This window comes from Salmo salar, chromosome 17, assembly GCF_965601325.2.
Source record: "Salmo salar chromosome 17, fSalSal1, whole genome shotgun sequence".
Taxonomy (NCBI): Eukaryota; Metazoa; Chordata; class Actinopteri; order Salmoniformes; family Salmonidae; genus Salmo; species Salmo salar.
The window spans coordinates 78,701,619-78,719,118 of record NC_138307.1 but is presented as its reverse complement, the minus strand read 5'-3'; the positions used below and the strand labels follow the sequence as shown (position 1 = coordinate 78,719,118).

General features: G+C 48.0%; 1 protein-coding gene across 1 annotated transcript in view; it reads left to right on the top strand.

The window, feature by feature from the left end:
- Positions 1–17,500, top strand: part of LOC145861341 (voltage-dependent calcium channel subunit alpha-2/delta-4-like) — a 38,675-nt gene that overhangs the window by 6,690 nt on the left and 14,485 nt on the right. Inside the window, exons 5-6 of the mRNA XM_082963348.1 lie at positions 2,356–2,506; positions 3,160–3,234. Of these exons, the coding sequence (XP_082819474.1) occupies positions 2,356–2,506; positions 3,160–3,234 (226 nt within the window). The remainder of the gene's footprint in view (positions 1–2,355; positions 2,507–3,159; positions 3,235–17,500) is intronic.

Genomic DNA, 17,500 nt, shown 5'->3' with positions numbered 1-17,500 from the left:
TGAGTGTCCTCAGTCTTGGATGTTGAGTGTCCTCAGTCTGGATGTTGAGTGTCCTCAGTCTGGATGTTGAGTGTCCTCAGTCTGGATGTTGAGTGTCCTCAGTCTTGGATGTTGAGAGTGTCCTCAGTCTTGGATGTTGAGAGTGTCCTCAGTCTTGGATGTTGAGAGTGTCCTCAGTCTTGGATGTTGAGTGTGTCCTCAGTCTTGGATGTTGAAAATGTCGTCGGTCTGATGGTTAAAACAATGGCTTGGTGTGGTATGTAAGAAGTTCCCGGTCGACAGAGGACAGGATAGGAGAGGAGCGTACGGCCATCCTCCTCCACCCTCCCTCCCTCCTCCCCTTCCATCCTCTCTTTATTCTTATCCCCCAGTGTGCCCTCCCTCCCTCCCTCCCTCCCTCCCTCCCTCCCTCCCTCCCTCCCTCCCTCCCTCCCTCCCTCCTCCCCTTCCATCCTCTCTATATTCTTATCCTCCAGTGTGGCCTCCCTCCCTCCCTCCCTCCCTCCCTCCCTCCTCCCCTTCCATCCTCTCTATATTCTTATCCTCCAGTGTGCCCTCCCTCCCTCCCTCCCTCCCTCCCTCCCTCCCTCCCTCCCTCCCTCCCTCCCTCCCTCCCTCCCTCCTCCCCTTCCATCCTCTCTATATTCTTATCCTCCAGTGTGCCCTCCCTCCCTCCCTCCCTCCCTCCCTCCCTCCCTCCCTCCCTCCCTCCCTCCCTCCCTCCCTCCCTCCCTCCCTCCTCCCCTTCCATCCTCTCTTTATTCTTATCCTCCAGTGTGCCCTCCCTCCCTCCCTCCCTCCCTCCCTCCCTCCCTCCCTCCCTCCCTCCCTCCCTCCCTCCCTCCCTCCCTCCCTCCTCCCCTTCCATCCTCTCTTTATTCTTATCCTCCAGTGTGCCCTCCCTCCCTCCCTCCCTCCCTCCCTCCCTCCCTCCCTCTATCCCTCCCTCCCTCCCTCCCTCCCTCCCTCCCTCCCTCCCTCCCTCCCTCCCTCCCTCCCTCCCTCCCTCCTCCCCTTCCATCCTCTCTTTATTCTTATCCTCCAGTGTGCCCTCCCTCCCTCCCTCCCTCCCTCCCTCCCTCCCTCCCTCTATCCCTCCCTCCCTCCCTCCCTCCCTCCCTCCCTCCCTCCCTCCCTCCCTCCCTCCCTCCCTCCCTCCCTCCCTCCCTCCCTCCTCCCCTTCCATCCTCTCTTTATTCTTATCCTCCAGTGTGCCCTCCCTCCCTCCCTCCCTCCCTCCCTCCCTCCCTCCCTCCCTCCCTCCCTCCCTCCTCCCCTTCCATCCTCTCTATATTCTTATCCTCCAGTGTGCCCTCCCTCCCTCCCTCCCTCCCTCCCTCCCTCCCTCCCTCCCTCCCTCCCTCCCTCCCTCCCTCCCTCCCTCCCTCCTCCCCTTCCATCCTCTCTATATTCTTATCCTCCAGTGTGCCCTCCCTCCCTCCCTCCCTCCCTCCCTCCCTCCCTCCCTCCCTCCCTCCCTCCCTCCCTCCCTCCCTCCCTCCTCCCCTTCCATCCTCTCTATATTCTTATCCTCCAGTGTGCCCTCCCTCCCTCCCTCCCTCCCTCCCTCCCTCCCTCCCTCCCTCCCTCCCTCCCTCCCTCCCTCCCTCCCTCCCTCCCTCCCTCCCTCCCTCCCTCCCTCCCTCCTCCCCTTCCATCCTCTCTATATTCTTATCCTCCAGTGTGCCCTCCCTCCCTCCCTCCCTCCCTCCTCCCCTTCCATCCTCTCTATATTCTTATCCTCCAGTGTGCCCTCCCTCCCTCCCTCCCTCCCTCCTCCCCTTCCATCCTCTCTATATTCTTATCCTCCAGTGTGCCCTCCCTCCCTCCCTCCCTCCCTCCTCCCCTTCCATCCTCTCTATATTCTTATCCTCCAGTGTGCCCTCCCTCCCTCCCTCCCTCCCTCCCTCCCTCCCTCCCTCCCTCCCTCCCTCCCTCCCTCCCTCCCTCCCTCCCTCCCTCCCTCCCTCCTCCCCTTCCATCCTCTCTATATTCTTAACCTCCAGTGTGGCCAAGCTCATTAACCTCTCAGGAGATGTTCCTGGACAGTTCTGACTCCTCCTTCCAAATGTTCCATTGTTCCGTTTCAGAACCATAGAACCAGCTGGAATTCTAAGAATGTCTGGGTAATCGTGTATCGACTGAACCCTGACCTCTTGTATAAACCTTTAGCCTTGGCTTGCAATAGGTCCAGCCAGATAGGCCTTTAGAACAGACAGGCCTTTATAATCCGTACTGTAAACTGTACGTCCCACCTTTGTTGATATCCAAATGCCCCAACAGACCAACAAATACCTGAAAACTAAATATCTGATTGATTTAATCAGTTGACCTTTGCCCTCTGCTCTGTTCCAGGTACATCCAGGCTGCGACCTCTCCCAAGGACATCATCATCGTAGTGGACGTCAGCGGGAGTATGAAGGGTCTTAGGCTCACTATCGCCAAGCACACTATTAACACCATCCTGGACACACTAGGGGAGAACGACTTTGTCAATGTCATCGCCGTGAGTAACTAGGAGATTAACACACACGCACGCACGCACGCACGCAGACATGCACACACACACACACTCACACACAAGCAAAACACACACAAGCAAAACACACACACATACAAGCAAGCAAAACACACACACACACACACACACACATACAAGCAAAACACACACACACAAGCAAAACACACACACACACAAGCAAAGCACATACACACACACACACACACACACACACACACACACACACACACACACACACACACACAAGCAAAACATACACACATGCCATTTAGGGCTGACCTGGTTTTAATTATACAGCTGCAATGGAATAAAATAATTGAATATAATGTGTGCATTTACAATCATACAAAATATATTATGGTGAATTATGGCAGAATGATTCATTTATTAATACAACCCCATCTGCCCAATTCAGACAGTGTTTATGGTTATATTGCTGGAAGGCCATAATGTATGATAAGGTAGCCCAGGCCAGAAGAGGATTGGACAACATGTGTCATGTGATGTTACATACACTGCTGTTGTAACGTTTTACATCACAGAGATTCTCTGTTCCAGCTGAGATTACACCTGCTGACCTCCTTAACTCTCCCTGACCTGTTTCCCTACCTGCTTTCCCCATGCGTTCTATCCCACAGTACAGCGACTACGTCCAATACGTGGAACCCTGCTTCAAGGGCACCCTGGTCCAGGCTGACCTGGACAACCGAGAGGTAACCAATGGAACTCTAATGCTAATTAACTCAATTCATCAATGAAGGCCCATAAGCTGTTTGCTCATTAAGGCTGGTTAAGAAGGCTCAGAGCGATAGGACTCACACCAGTGGGCCGGGTGCCACGAGACTACTGTTCCTGGCAGGGACTCGGAGTCACGAAGTGCTAAAGGGCTTTGATAGCACGACAACTCTTCCCTCTATCCCTCCCTCCCTCTATCCCTCCCTCCCTCTATCTCTCCCTCCCTCTCTCCCTCTATCTCTCCCTCCCTCTATCCCTCCCTCCCTCTATCTCTCCCTCCCTCTCTCCCTCTATCTCTCCCTCCCTCTATCCCTCTCTCCCTCTATCTCTCCCTCCCTCTATCCCTCCCTCCCTCTATCCCTCTATCTCTCCCTCCCTCTATCCCTCCCTCCCTCTATCTCTCCCTCTATCCCTCTATCTCTCGCTCCCTCTATCCCTCTCTCCCTCTATCTCTCCCTCCCTCTATCTCTCCCTCCCTCTATCCCTCTATCTCTCCCTCCCTCTATCCCTCCCTCCCTCTATCTCTCCCTCTATCTCTCCCTCCCTCTCTCCCTCTATCTCTCCCTCCCTCTATCCCTCTCTCCCTCTCTCTATCCCTCCCTCCCTCCCTCTCTCCCTCTATCTCTCCCTCCCTCCCTCTCTCCCTCTATCCCTCCCTCCCTCTATCCCTCCCTCCCTCTATCTCTCCCTCCCTCTATCCCTCCCTCCCTCTATCCCTCCCTCCCTCTATCCCTCCCTCTATCCCTCCCTCCCTCTCTCCCTCTATCTCTCCCTCCCTCCCTCCCTCCCTCTATCTCTCCCTCCCTCTATCCCTCCCTCTATCTCACCCTCCCTCTATCTCTCCCTCCCTCTATCTCTCCCTCCCTCTATCTCTCCCTCCCTCTATCTCTCCCTCCCTCTATCTCACCCTCTCTCTATCTCTCCCTCTATCTCACCCTCTCTCTATCTCTCCCTCTATCTCACCCTCTCTCTATCTCTCCCTCCCTCTATCCCTCCCTCTATCCCTCCCTCTATCTATCCCTCTATCCCTCCCTCTATCCCTCTATCCCTCCCTCTATCCCTCCCTCCCTCCCTCCCTCCCTCCCTCCCTCCCTCCCTCTCCCTCCCTCCCTCCCTCCCTCCCTCCCTCCCTCCCTCCCTCCCTCCCTCCCTCCCTCCCTCCCTCCTCCCTCCCTCCCTCCCTCCCTCCCTCCCTCCCTCCCTCCCTCCCTCCCTCCCTCCCTCCCTCCCTCCCTCCCTCCCTCCCTCCCTCTATCCCTCCCTCCCTCTATCCCTCTCTCCCTCTATCCTAACTCCCTCTATCTCTCCTTCCCTCTATCCCTAACTCCCTCTCTCCCTCTATCTCTCCCTCCCTCTATCCCTCTCTCCCTCTATCTCTCCCTCCCTCTATCCCTCCCTCCCTCTCTCCCTCTATCTCTCCCTCCCTCCCTCTCTCCCTCTATCTCTCCCTCCCTCCCTCTCTCCCTCTATCTCTCCATCCCTCTATCCCTCCCTCTATCTCTCCTTCCCTCTATCCCTCCCTCCCTCTACCCTAACTCCCTCTATCCCTCCCTCCCTCCCTCCCTCTATCCCTCCCCCCTCCCTCTATCCCTAACTCCCTCCCTCCCTCCCTTCCTCCCTCCCTCCCTGACTCCCTCTATCCCTCCCTCTATCCCTAACTCCCTCCCTCCCTCCCTTCCTCCCTCCCTCCCTGACTCCCTCTATCCCTCCCTCTATCCCAAACTCCCTCTATCCCTCCCTAATTCCCTCGATCCCTCTCTCCTCTGCCTCCTTCAGTATTATCTCTCTCATTATTCTCATCTTCTTATGACATCACCGCTGCCAAATCCATCCTTCCCTCTCTCTCTTTCCCCTCCTATCAAATCAAATTAAAGTTTATTTGTCATGTGTGCTGAATACAACAGGAGTGAAATGATTACTTACAGGCTCTAACCAATAGTGCAGAAAAGCTATTAGCTGAACAATAGGTAGGTAAGGAAATAAAACAACAGTAAAAAGACAGGCTATATACAGTAGCGAGGCTATAAGAGTACCGAGGCTACATACAGACACCGGTTAGTCAGGCTGATTGAGGTAGTATGTACATGTAGATATGGTTAAAGTGACTATGCATATATGATAAACAGAGAGTAGCAGTAGCGTAAAAGAGTGGTTGGCTGGTGGTGCGACACAATGCAGATAGCCCGGTTAGCCACTGTGCGGGAGCACTGGTTGGTCGACCCAGTTGAGATAGTATGTACATGAATGTATAGTTAAAGTGACAATGCATATATCATAAACAGAGAGTAGCAGCTTAATCGAGGGGTTGGTTGGGGGGGGCAGACAATGCAAATAGTCCGGGTAGCCATTTGATTACCTGTTCAGGAGTCTTATGGCTTGGGGGTAAAAACGGTTGAGAAGCCTTTTTGTCCTAGACTTGGTACTCCGGTACCGCTTTCCCCCATATGGTCTCAATTCCTTTCATTTTATTCCTGTCTTTCCCTTCCTCTCCCCAGCCCATTTCCCCTTTCTTTATTTCCTTCCTCCCTCTAACCCTCTCTCCTATTCTCCCTGTCTCTTTTCTGTCTATCTGTCATCCCACCTGCCTCTAACCCTCTCTCCTATTCTCCCTGTCTCTTTTCTGTCTATCTGTCATCACACCTGCCTCTAACCCTCTCTCCTATTCTCCCTGTCTCTTTTCTGTCTATCTGTCATCACACCTGCCTCTAACCCTCTCTCCTATTCTCCCTGTCTCTTTTCTGTCTATCTGTCATCACACCTGCCTCTAACCCTCTCTCCTATTCTCCCTGTCTCTTTTCTGTCTATCTGTCATCACACCTGCCTCTAACCCTCTCTCCTATTCTCCCTGTCTCTTTTCTGTCTATCTGTCATCACACCTGCCTCTAACCCTCTCTCCTATTCTCCATGTCTCTTTTCTGTCTATCTGTCATCACACCTGCCTCTAACCCTCTCTCCTATTCTCCATGTCTCTTTTCTGTCTATCTGTCATCACACCTGCCTCTAACCCTCTCTCCTATTCTCCCTGTCTCTTTTCTGTCTATCTGTCATCACACCTGCCTCTAACCCTCTCTCCTATTCTCCATGTCTCTTTTCTGTCTATCTGTCATCACACCTGCTGTGGAGTTCAGTCTACTGTTAGTTGTGGATCAGGCATCACACCTGCTGTGGAGTTCGTTAGTGAGCATTTCTACTTCGCCAAGATAATCCATCCATTTGACAGGTGTGGCATTTAGGAAGCTGATTAAATAGCATGATCCTTACACAGGTGCACCTTGTGCTGGGGACAATAAAACTCCACTCTAAAATGTGCAGTTTTGTCACACAACACAATGCCACAGCGTGCAATTGGCATGCTGACTGCAGGAATTTCTATCAAAGCTGTTGCCAGAGAATTTAATGTTAATTTCTCTACCATAAGCCACCTCCAATGTTTTTTTGTTTGTTGAATTTGGCAGTACGTCCAACCGGCCTCACAACCGCAGGCCATGTGTAACCCCGCCAGCCCATTCTGATTGGCTGGGCCTGGCTCCCCAGGCATGGGTGGGCCATGGCATGGGTCCCTGCCCAGACATGTGAAATCCATAAATTAGGGCCTAAGGAATTAATTTCAATTGACTGATTAATTTCAATTGGACACTAAGACAAGGGAGGGATGACAAGGTGACACTAAGACAAGGGAGGTATGACAAGGTGCCACTAAGACAAGGGAGGTATGACAAGGTGACACTAAGACAAGGGAGGTATGACAAGGTGCCACTAAGACAAGGGAGGTATGACAAGGTGCCACTAAGACAAGGGAGGCAGGGTGACACTAAGACAAGGGAGGTATGACAAGGTGACACTAAGACAAGGGAGGTATGACAAGGTGCCACTAAGACAAGGGAGGCAGGACTATGGTGACACTAAGACAAGGGAGGCAGGACAAGGTGACACTAAGACAAGGGAGGGCAGGACAAGGTGACACTAAGACAAGGGAGGTATGACAAGGTGCCACTAAGACAAGGGAGGGATGACAAGGTGACACTAAGACAAGGGAGGTATGACAAGGTGACACTAAGACAAGGGAGGTATGACAAGGTGACCACTAAGACAAGGGAGGCAGGACAAGGTGCCACTAAGACAAGGGAGGCAGGACAAGGTGACACTAAGACAAGGGAGGTATGACAAGGTGACACTAAGACAAGGGAGGCAGGACAAGGTGACACTAAGACAAGGGAGGCAGGACAAGGTGACACTAAGACAAGGGAGGTATGACAAGGTGCCACTAAGACAAGGGAGGCACGACAAGGTGACACTAAGACAAGGGAGGTATGACAAGGTGACACTAAGACAAGGGAGGTATGACAAGGTGCCACTAAGACAAGGGAGGCAGGACAAGGTGACACTAAGACAAGGGAGGTATGACAAGGTGACACTAAGACAAGGGAGGTATGACAAGGTGACACTAAGACAAGGGAGGCAGGACAAGGTGACACTAAGACAAGGGAGGCAGGACAAGGTGACACTAAGACAAGGGAGGCAGGACAAGGTGACACTAAGACAAGGGAGGCAGGACAAGGTGACACTAAGACAAGGGAGGCAGGACAAGGTGACACTAAGACAAGGGAGGCAGGACAAGGTGACACTAAGACAAGGGAGGTAGGACAAGGTGACACTAAGACAAGGGAGGTATGACAAGGTGACACTAAGACAAGGGAGGCAGGACAAGGTGACACTAAGACAAGGGAGGCAGGACAAGGTGACACTAAGACAAGGGAGGCAGGACAAGGTGACACTAAGACAAGGGAGGCAGGACAAGGTGACACTAAGACAAGGGAGGCAGGACAAGGTGACACTAAGACAAGGGAGGCAGGACAAGGTGACACTAGGTGCTGAAAACTATTTGTCTTTTTCAGGTCCGTGTGTTTACTTACCTTATTGGTCGAGAGGTGACCTTCGCTGACACTGTGAAGTGGATTGCTTGCAACAATAAAGGTCATTCTCTAATGCGGCTCTACAACCCACTGTATGGCCGTAACACTGTTCTGCAGGTCTGTTCTGCAGGTCTGTTCTGCAGGTCTGTTCTGCAGGTCTGTTCTGCAGGTCTGCTCTGCAGGTCTGCATACTCTGTGACCCCTCATCCTGACCCAGTAAAATATGACCCCTCATCCTGACCCAGTAAAATGTGCTCTATATGAATAGACAGCCTGTAATCAGTCTTAATCGACATCCATAATAACATAGCCTACCATCTGTATAATCACTGTATGTAGTGAGACATAGTAACACAGTCCTCCCATCTGTATAATCACTGTATGTAGTGAGACATAGTAACACAGTCCTCCCATCTGTATAATCACTGTATGTAGTGAGACATAGTAACACAGTCCTCCCATCTGTATAATCACTGTATGTAGTGAGACATAGTAACACAGTCCTCCCATCTGTATAATCACTGTATGTAGTGAGACATAGTAACACAGTCCATCAGTCTTCAATCCCAATGACCGAGACAGGAGGGTTTAATGGAGTGTTGTTTTAACTGGTTTATCCCCTGTAAGCCTAAACACCAGCCTACCCAGTACTACTACACTACACTGTCTGAATCCTTTTCATTATGTGACTGCTGCAAATCTACACTCAGTCTGAATCCTTCACCAATACCACATTGATAGATCATGAATCCTGTGTGTGCGGTAGAGAGAGAGATTACGGCTGTGTTTGCATACTTTGGGCTGGAAAAAGAGGGAGAACAAATGGTCAGGATTGCAGTCGTTATAATGTCTGATTGCTGTGCTGCCCTCCTGTGGACGATGAGGATAATGCACCCCCACTAACAATCATCTAAACATGTGGACCATGAGGATAATGCACCCCCACTAACAATCATCTAAACATGTGGACCATGAGGATAATGCACTAACAATCATCTAAACATGTGGACGATGAGGATAATGCACCCCCACTAACAATCATCTAAACATGTGGACCATGAGGATAATGCACTAAAAATCATCTAAACATGTGGACGATGAGGATAATGCACCCCCACTAACAATCATCTAAACATGTGGACCATGAGGATAATGCACCCCCACTAACAATCATCTAAACATGTGGACCATGAGGATAATGCCCCCACTAACAATCATCTAAACATGTGGACGATGAGGATAATGCACCCCACTAACAATCATCTAAACATGTGGACGATGAGGATAATGCACCCCCACTAACAATCATCTAAACATGTGGACGCATGAGGATAATGCACCCCCACTAACAATCATCTAAACATGTGGACCATGAGGATAATGCACCCCCACTAACAATCATCTAAACATGTGGACCATGAGGATAATGCACCCCACTAACAATCATCTAAACATGTGGACCATGAGGATAATGCACCCCCACTAACAATCATCTAAACATGTGGAATGAACCATGAGGATAATGCACCCCCATAACAATCATCTAAACATGTGGACGATGAGGATAATGCACCCCCACTAACAATCATCTAAACATGTGGACCATGAGGATAATGCACCCCTACTAACAATCATCTAAACATGTGGACGATGAGGATAATGCACCCCCACTAACAATCATCTAAACATGTGGACGATGAGGATAATGCACCCCCCACTAACAATCATCTAAACATGTGGACGATGAGGATAATGCACTAACAATCATCTAAACATGTGGACGATGAGGATAATGCACCCCCACTAACAATCATCTAAACATGTGGACGATGAGGATAATGCACCCCCACTAACAATCATCTAAACATGTGGACGATGAGGATAATGCACCCCCCCACTAACAATCATCTAAACATGTGGACGATGAGGATAATGCACCCCCACTAACAATCATCTAAACATGTGGACGATGAGGATAATGCACCCCCACTAACAATCATCTAAACATGTGGACGATGAGGATAATGCACCCCCACTAACAATCATCTAAACATGTGGACGATGAGGATAATGCACCCCCACTAACAATCATCTAAACATGTGGACGATGAGGATAATGCACCCCCACTAACAATCATCTAAACATGTGGACGATGAGGATAATGCACCCCCCACTAACAATCATCTAAACATGTGGACGATGAGGATAATGCACCCCCACTAACAATCATCTAAACATGTGGACGATGAGGATAATGCACCCCCACTAACAATCATCTAAACATGTGGACGATGAGGATAATGCACTAACAATCATCTAAACATGTGGACAATGAGGATAATGCACCCCCACTAACAATCATCTAAACATGTGGACGATGAGGATAATGCACCCCCACTAACAATCATCTAAACATGTGGACGATGAGGATAATGCACTAACAATCATCTAAACATGTGGACGATGAGGATAATGCACCCCCACTAACAATCATCTAAACATGTGGACGATGAGGATAATGCACCCCATTAACAATCATCTAAACATGTGGACCATGAGGATAATGCACCCCCACTAACAATCATCTAAACATGTGGACCATGAGGATAATGCACCCCCACTAACAATCATCTAAACATGTGGACTGAGCTCAACACAAACACCCACTTATCACTGTCAGTTATACCCCAAAGCCCATCTGCTAATGCAGCTTTGTGTGTGTGTGTGTGTGTGTGTGTGTGTGTGTGTGTGTGTGTGTGTGTGTGTGTGTGTGTGTGTGTGTGTGTGTGTGTGTGTGTGTGTGTGTGTGTGTATTCTCACATATACCCTATATACCTTGTCCCATACAGGTTACTACACACACGTCTCCACGCTGGCCGATGTTCAGGAGAATGTCATGGAGTACCTTCACGTTCTGAGTCGACCAATGGTCATCAACCATGATCATGACATCATCTGGACAGAGGCTTACATGGACAGTGCGGTGAGACTCTCCTTCTCTCTCTTTCTCTGTATCTCTCCTTCTCTCTCTTCTCTGTATCTCTCCTTCTCTCTCTTTCTCTGTATCTCTCTCCTTCTCTCTCTTTCTCTGTATCTCTCTCGCTCTCTCGCTCTCTCTCTCTAATAAACAAAAGTGAAATAAACAATAAAAATGAACAGTAAATATTACACTCACAAAAGTTCCAAAAGAGTAAAGACATTTCAAATGTCATATTATTTACATTTTAGTTATTTAGCAGACGCTCTTATCCAGAGCGACTTACAGTAGTGAAAGCATACATTTCATAAATTTTTTCTCGGTACTGGTCCCCCGTGGGAATCGAACCCACAACCCTAGCGTTGCAAACACCATGCTCTACCAACTGAGCTACGTGGGACTTTGTGCATATATTATGTATATATGCAGTGTTGTAACGATTTACAAAAGGGGAAATGAATAAACATAAATATGGGTTGTATTTACAATGGTGTTTGTTCTTCACTGGTTGACCTTTTTTGTGGCAACAGGTCACAAATCTTGCTGCTGTGATGTCACACTGTGGTATTTCACCCAATAGATATGGGAGTTTATCAAAATCGGGCTTGTTTTAAAATTCTTTATGGATCTGTGTAATCTGAGGGAAATATGTGTGTCTACTATGGTCATACATTTGGCAGGAGGTTAGGAAGTGCAGCTCAGTTTCCACCTCATTTTGTGGGCAGTGTGCACATAGCCTGTCTTCTCTTGAGAGCCAGGTCTGCCTACGGCGGCCTTTCTCAATAGCAAGGCTATGCTCACAGAGTCTGTACATAGTCAAAGCTGTCCTTAAGTTTGGGTCAGTCACAGTGGTCAGGTATTCTGCCACTGTGTACTCTCTGTTTAGGGCCAAATAGCATTCTAGTTTGCTCTGTTTTTTTAGTTAATTCTTTCCAATGTGTCAAGTAATTATCTTTTTGTTGGCTCATGATTTGGTTGGGTCTAATTGTGTTGCTGTCCTGGGGCTCTGTGGGGTGTGTTTGTGTTTGTGAACAGAGCCCCAGGACCAGCTTGCTTAGTGGGCTCTTCTCCAGGTTCATCTCTCTGTAGGTGATGGCTCTCTCTGTCTCACTCTCTGTCTCTCTCTCTCTCTCTCTCTCTACCTCTCTCTCTCTCTCTTTGTCTGTCTGTCTCTGCCTATCTCTCTCTTTGTCTCTATGTCTCTCTCTCTCTCTCTTTCTGACCCTCTCACTGTCTCTCTCTCTCTGTCTCTCTCTCTCTCTCTCTCTCTCTCTCTCTCTCTTTCTGACCCTCTCACTGTCTCTCTCTCTCTCTCTCTGTCTCTCTCTCTCTCTCTCTCTCTGCTCTCTCTCTCTCTCTCTCTCTCTCTCTCTCTCTCTCTGTCTCTCTCTCTCTCAATTTTTTTTTCAATTCAATTCAATTCGCTTTATTGGCATGACGTAACAATATACATATTGCCAAAGCTTATTTTGGATATTTACAATATAAAAATAAATAAAAATGAGAATCAAATATTGTCAACGGGACAACAGTAACAACAATAACCAAGGGTCAAAATAACCAACACATTCAACAATAACAATAATCATACAGTAGAGGACATGTGCAGGTTTATTGGTCTGTCAGACACTGTCCCTCATCTTATGGCAGGCAGCAATGTAGTGCGCTGCCAACCCACAGCTCTCTGCGTCCTCCCCCAACAGGACGGGTAGCCTATCCTCATCAGAGAGGTCTGTGAAACCTTGAATAAGGGTTTCAAATTTGGGGAAATGACACTCTCTAATTGTTTTATATTTTTGACATTTTGTCAGGAAATGCAGCTCCGTCTCAGGTTCTGCTGTGGTGCAGTGGTTGCACAGCCTTTCCTCTACAGGGAGCCAGGTTTTCCTGTGTCTACCCTTCTCAATGGCAAGGCTGTGCTCACTGAGCCTGTACTTTGTCAAGGTTTTTCTAAGGTTTTGATCAGTAACCATGGTCAAATATTTAGCCACGGTGTACTGTCGATTTAGGGCCAGATAGCACTGCATTTTGCTTTGTGTTTGTGCTTGTGTTTCCCAATAAACAATGTAGTTTTGTTTTGACTGTGTTGTAATTTGGTTTATTCTGATTGATTGGATGTTCTGGTCCTGTGGCTTCAGTGTGTTAGTAGAACAGGTTTGTGAACTCAGCCCCAGGACCAGCTGGATGAGGGGACTCTTTTCTTTGCTCAGCTCTTGGCATTGCAGGGCTTGGTAATGATATGAGAGGGGGTCACTGTATTTTAGATGTTTCCAAAACTTAATTGCTCTTTTTTGAGTTTTTATTATTAGTGGATATTGGCCTAATTCTGCCCTGCATGCATTGTTTGTAGTTTTCCTCTGGACACGTAGGAGAATCTTACAGAACTCTGCATGTAGGGTTTCAATGGGGTGTTTGTCCCATTTGATGAAATCTTGTTTTGCAAGTGGACCCCACACCTCGCTGCCATAAAGTGCAATTGGTTCAATGACATATTCAATTAGTTTTAGCCAAATTTTAATAGGTATTTCAATTTGAATTTGCTTTTTAATGGCGTAGAATGCCCTGCGTGCTTTCTCTCTCAGTTCATTCACTGCCTCATTAAGGTGTCCAGTTGAGCTTATTTTTAAACCTAAGTAATTGTAGTGTGTACAGTACTCTATATATTTTGTACCAATTGAGAACTTTGGTCTAATTCCCTGAGATCTGGATCTTCTCTGGAAAATCATTATTTTAGTCTTTTTGGGGTTTACTGCCAGGGCCCAGGTCTGGCAGTACTGCTCTAGCAGGTCCAGGCTCTGCTGTAGGCCAGGTGCTGTGGGTGACATCAGGCATAGGTCATCTGCGAAGAGTAGGCATTTAACTTCTGAATTGTGGAGACTAACACCAGGGGCTGAGGATTTTTCTAGAATAGTGGCCAATTCGTTAATGTAAATATTGAATAGTGCAGGGCTCAGATTGCAACCCTGACGAAGGCCCCGCCCCTGGTTAAAGAATTCTGTTCTTTTCTTACCAATTTTAATGCTGCACGTATTGCCAGTATACATTGATTTAATTATGTCATATGTTTTACCCCCTACACCACTTTCAATAACTTTGTAGAACAGTCCTGTATGCCAAACAGAATCAAATGCTTTTTGGAAGTCGATAAAGCAAGCGTATATTTTGGTATTATTTTGGTGGACATGTTTATCTATCAGGGTGTGTAAGGTGTAAATATGATCAGTTGTGCGATGTTTTGGTATAAATCCAATTTGGCTTTTACTCAAGACATTGTGCTTATTAAGGAAGTTTAGAACTCTTACATTGATGATACTACAGAAAAACCTTCCCCAGGTTACTGTTCACACAAATGCCTCTGTAATTGTTAGGGTCAAATTTGGCTCCGTTCTTAAAGATTGGGGTTATGAGTCCTTGATTCCAGATGTCAGGGAAATAACCTACACTCAGGATCAAATTAAACAGTTTTAATATAGCCAATTGAAATTTTGCACTAGTGAGTTTGAGCATCTCATTTAGGATGCCATCAGGTCCGCATGCTTTTTTAAATTTGAGGGCCTGAAGTTTCTTATAGAGCTCCTGGTCAGTAATTGGGGAGTCCAATGGGTTTTGATTGTCCTTTATAGCTTTTTCTAATCCATTCAACTTCTCATGGATTTGGCGTTGTTCTGCGTTTGTGTCAATTTGAACGGTGTTGTAGAGTGTTTTGAAATGGGTTGTCCATATGTCACCATTTTGTATCGCTAATTCCTCTTGTTTCGATTTTTTTAGTTTTTTCCAATTTTGCCAAAAGTTGTTTGTGTTTATGGACTCCTCAATTAGTGTCAGCTGCTTGCTGTTGTACTGTGCTTTTTTGGTTCTGAGTGTACGTTTATAGAGTTTTAAAGTCTCACAGTAATGAAGGCGTAATTCACCATTATTTGGGTCTCTGTGCTTTTGGTTGGATAGTGTTCTAAGTTTTTTCCTTATAATTTTACAATCTGCATCAAACCAGTTGTCATCTGCGATTTTTTTAGTTTCGTTTTTTATCAATTTCAATTGTGCTTCTTTTGCCGTTTGCCTGAATATATAGTTGATGTTTCGTACTGCTAGATTGATGCCTTCTTTACTGTGAGTGAATGTGGTATCCAGAAAGTTATCTAAGAGTGTTTGGATATTTTGGTTCCAGGTTGCTTTCTGGTATTCTTCTGTGCTGTTTTGGGCCCATCTGTATGAATTTCTGATGTTGTACAGCATACTGGGCTGTGAATGTGTGGTTGTTTCCATGTCTGTTCTTTTGAGGAACAACGTAATTTGGCTGTGATCAGACAGAGGTGTTAGTGGCTTGACAGTGAATGAGCTGAGAGAGAAAGGGTCCATGTCTGTGATCATATAGTCTACTGTACTGTGGCCAAGAGGTGAGCAGTAGGTGAATCTCCCCAAAGAGTCCCCCCGTAACCTACCATTGACAAAGTACAGACCCAGGCTTCTACAGAGCTGCAAAAGATCCCTTCCGTTTTTGTTGACGGTGCTGTCACTGTTGTTTCTATGGGGGAGATTAAGACAGTTAGAAACAGTATGGCCTGTAATAAAGCTGTCCCCTCGTGTGCTCGTTAGATCAGGTAGTGTTCCTGTGCGCGCATTTGTGTCCCCACAGATGAGCACATTTCCCTGGGCCTGGAAATGGCACGTCTCTTCCTCAAGGGTGGGGAAGATCTCCTCTGAGTAATATGGGGATTCTGAGGGGGGGATATATATTGCACAAAGGAACACATCTTTTTATGTCAGTACAAGTTCTTTTTTTAGTTTTAACCAAATGTGGTATTTGCCAATTTTGAGGGGATCAATTAGATTTTGTAGTTCGGATTTGTACCAAATGATCAATCCTCCAGAGTCTCTGCCTCTATTGACAGAGCTGTGTTTCTGTGACGGCACAATGACCTCTCTGTAGCCTGTGGGACAGTGAGTGACAACGTCAGCCTTACACCATGTCTCCTGCAGAATGATGACATCAACATCTTTAAGATTTTTGTTGAACTCCAGTGCTAAACTCTTCAGACCAAAGGTTGATGAGTTTAGGCCCTGGATGTTCCACATGCTAACTGATAGTGATTTCATGTTGCAAAAAGAAAGAATAGCAGTCAGAAACACAGTAACTATTAACTAATAAGTTGTTAAGAGTGAGATAAACAGGATATCAGCTAACATTTATTCTGTTATTCTGTTAAATATTCCTATTCATTGAACAAGTAAATTCTAGTACAATAGGTGTGTGTGTGTGTGTGTGTGTGTGTGTGTGTGTGTGTGTGTGTGTGTGTGTGTGTGTGTGTGTGTGTGTGAGTGTGTATGCGTCCGTGTGTGTTTAGTGCAGTTTAGTGCAGATGTATTGGAGGAGCTGTTTAATCTCACTTAATCCTACAGGGTTCTCCTGTCCTCTGACGACCTCCGCGTAGCTGCGCTGGTCCTGCTGTTGGGCCCTGTGAGGTGGAGGGGGGCCAGGTCTGGGCCGTGGGACTTCCTCTCTGGTCGGGTAGGGGTGGTGGTCTGGTGCGGGATAATAGGCTGGGCCCGGTCTGGTCTGGCTGAGCCGATGGAAGTGGTGATGCTCTGGGGGTGGGTGGGGCCTGTGGGGTGCACTGGGTCTGGTGTGGCGTTGAAGGGGCCTGGGGCTCCTTGGTGGTGCAGTGGTCTGGTAGGGGTCTCTGGGTGGTCCTCTGTCCAGTACAGCATGGGGTGTTTGTCTACCAAGTGCCACGTCCTTTAGAGACTTGGCAAACATCCCTACTGTCTGCTTCCTCAGGTGGGAGTGGTCGTGTAGATGCTCTGGGGTGATTGTTGGGTGGTGAGCAACGTGTACGTTCGGGAGTAGGCCACACCCTCTGGTGATGTCAGCGTTGACTTTCTGAATAGTACGGGGATGAAAGTCTTTGCGGGGCAGCAGAGTGGAGATGGTGATGTGGGAGTTGGGGAACAACTCAGAGGCCCTCTCTGCTACTCTGTTGACCAGGCTGCCTACTCTCTCCTGTTCCTCTCGCAGGTTGTTGGTGCCGGTGTGAATAATAATGTGGCCTGGTGTGCCAAAGTCAGGCTGGGACAGGATGTGGAGTGCATCTTGTGTTTTTGGGCACCATATTTTGCACACCTTGTGTTGGGGGAAGAGTTTATCTTCTTGGATGAATTTCCCATTTGAGTCAATGAGGATGGCCACCTCAGAGGGTTTTGCCAGATTAGTGTGTTTACGGTCTGGGGCTGGAGTACACAGGGCCTGTGTACATGGAGGGGGGTGTGTCGGGGGGGGGCAGAGAGCTTCTCTCTGTAGTAGGGGTCTCTATTTGGGCCTCTTTGTTGACTGGGGGTGTGGGTAGAGTGTTGTCGGT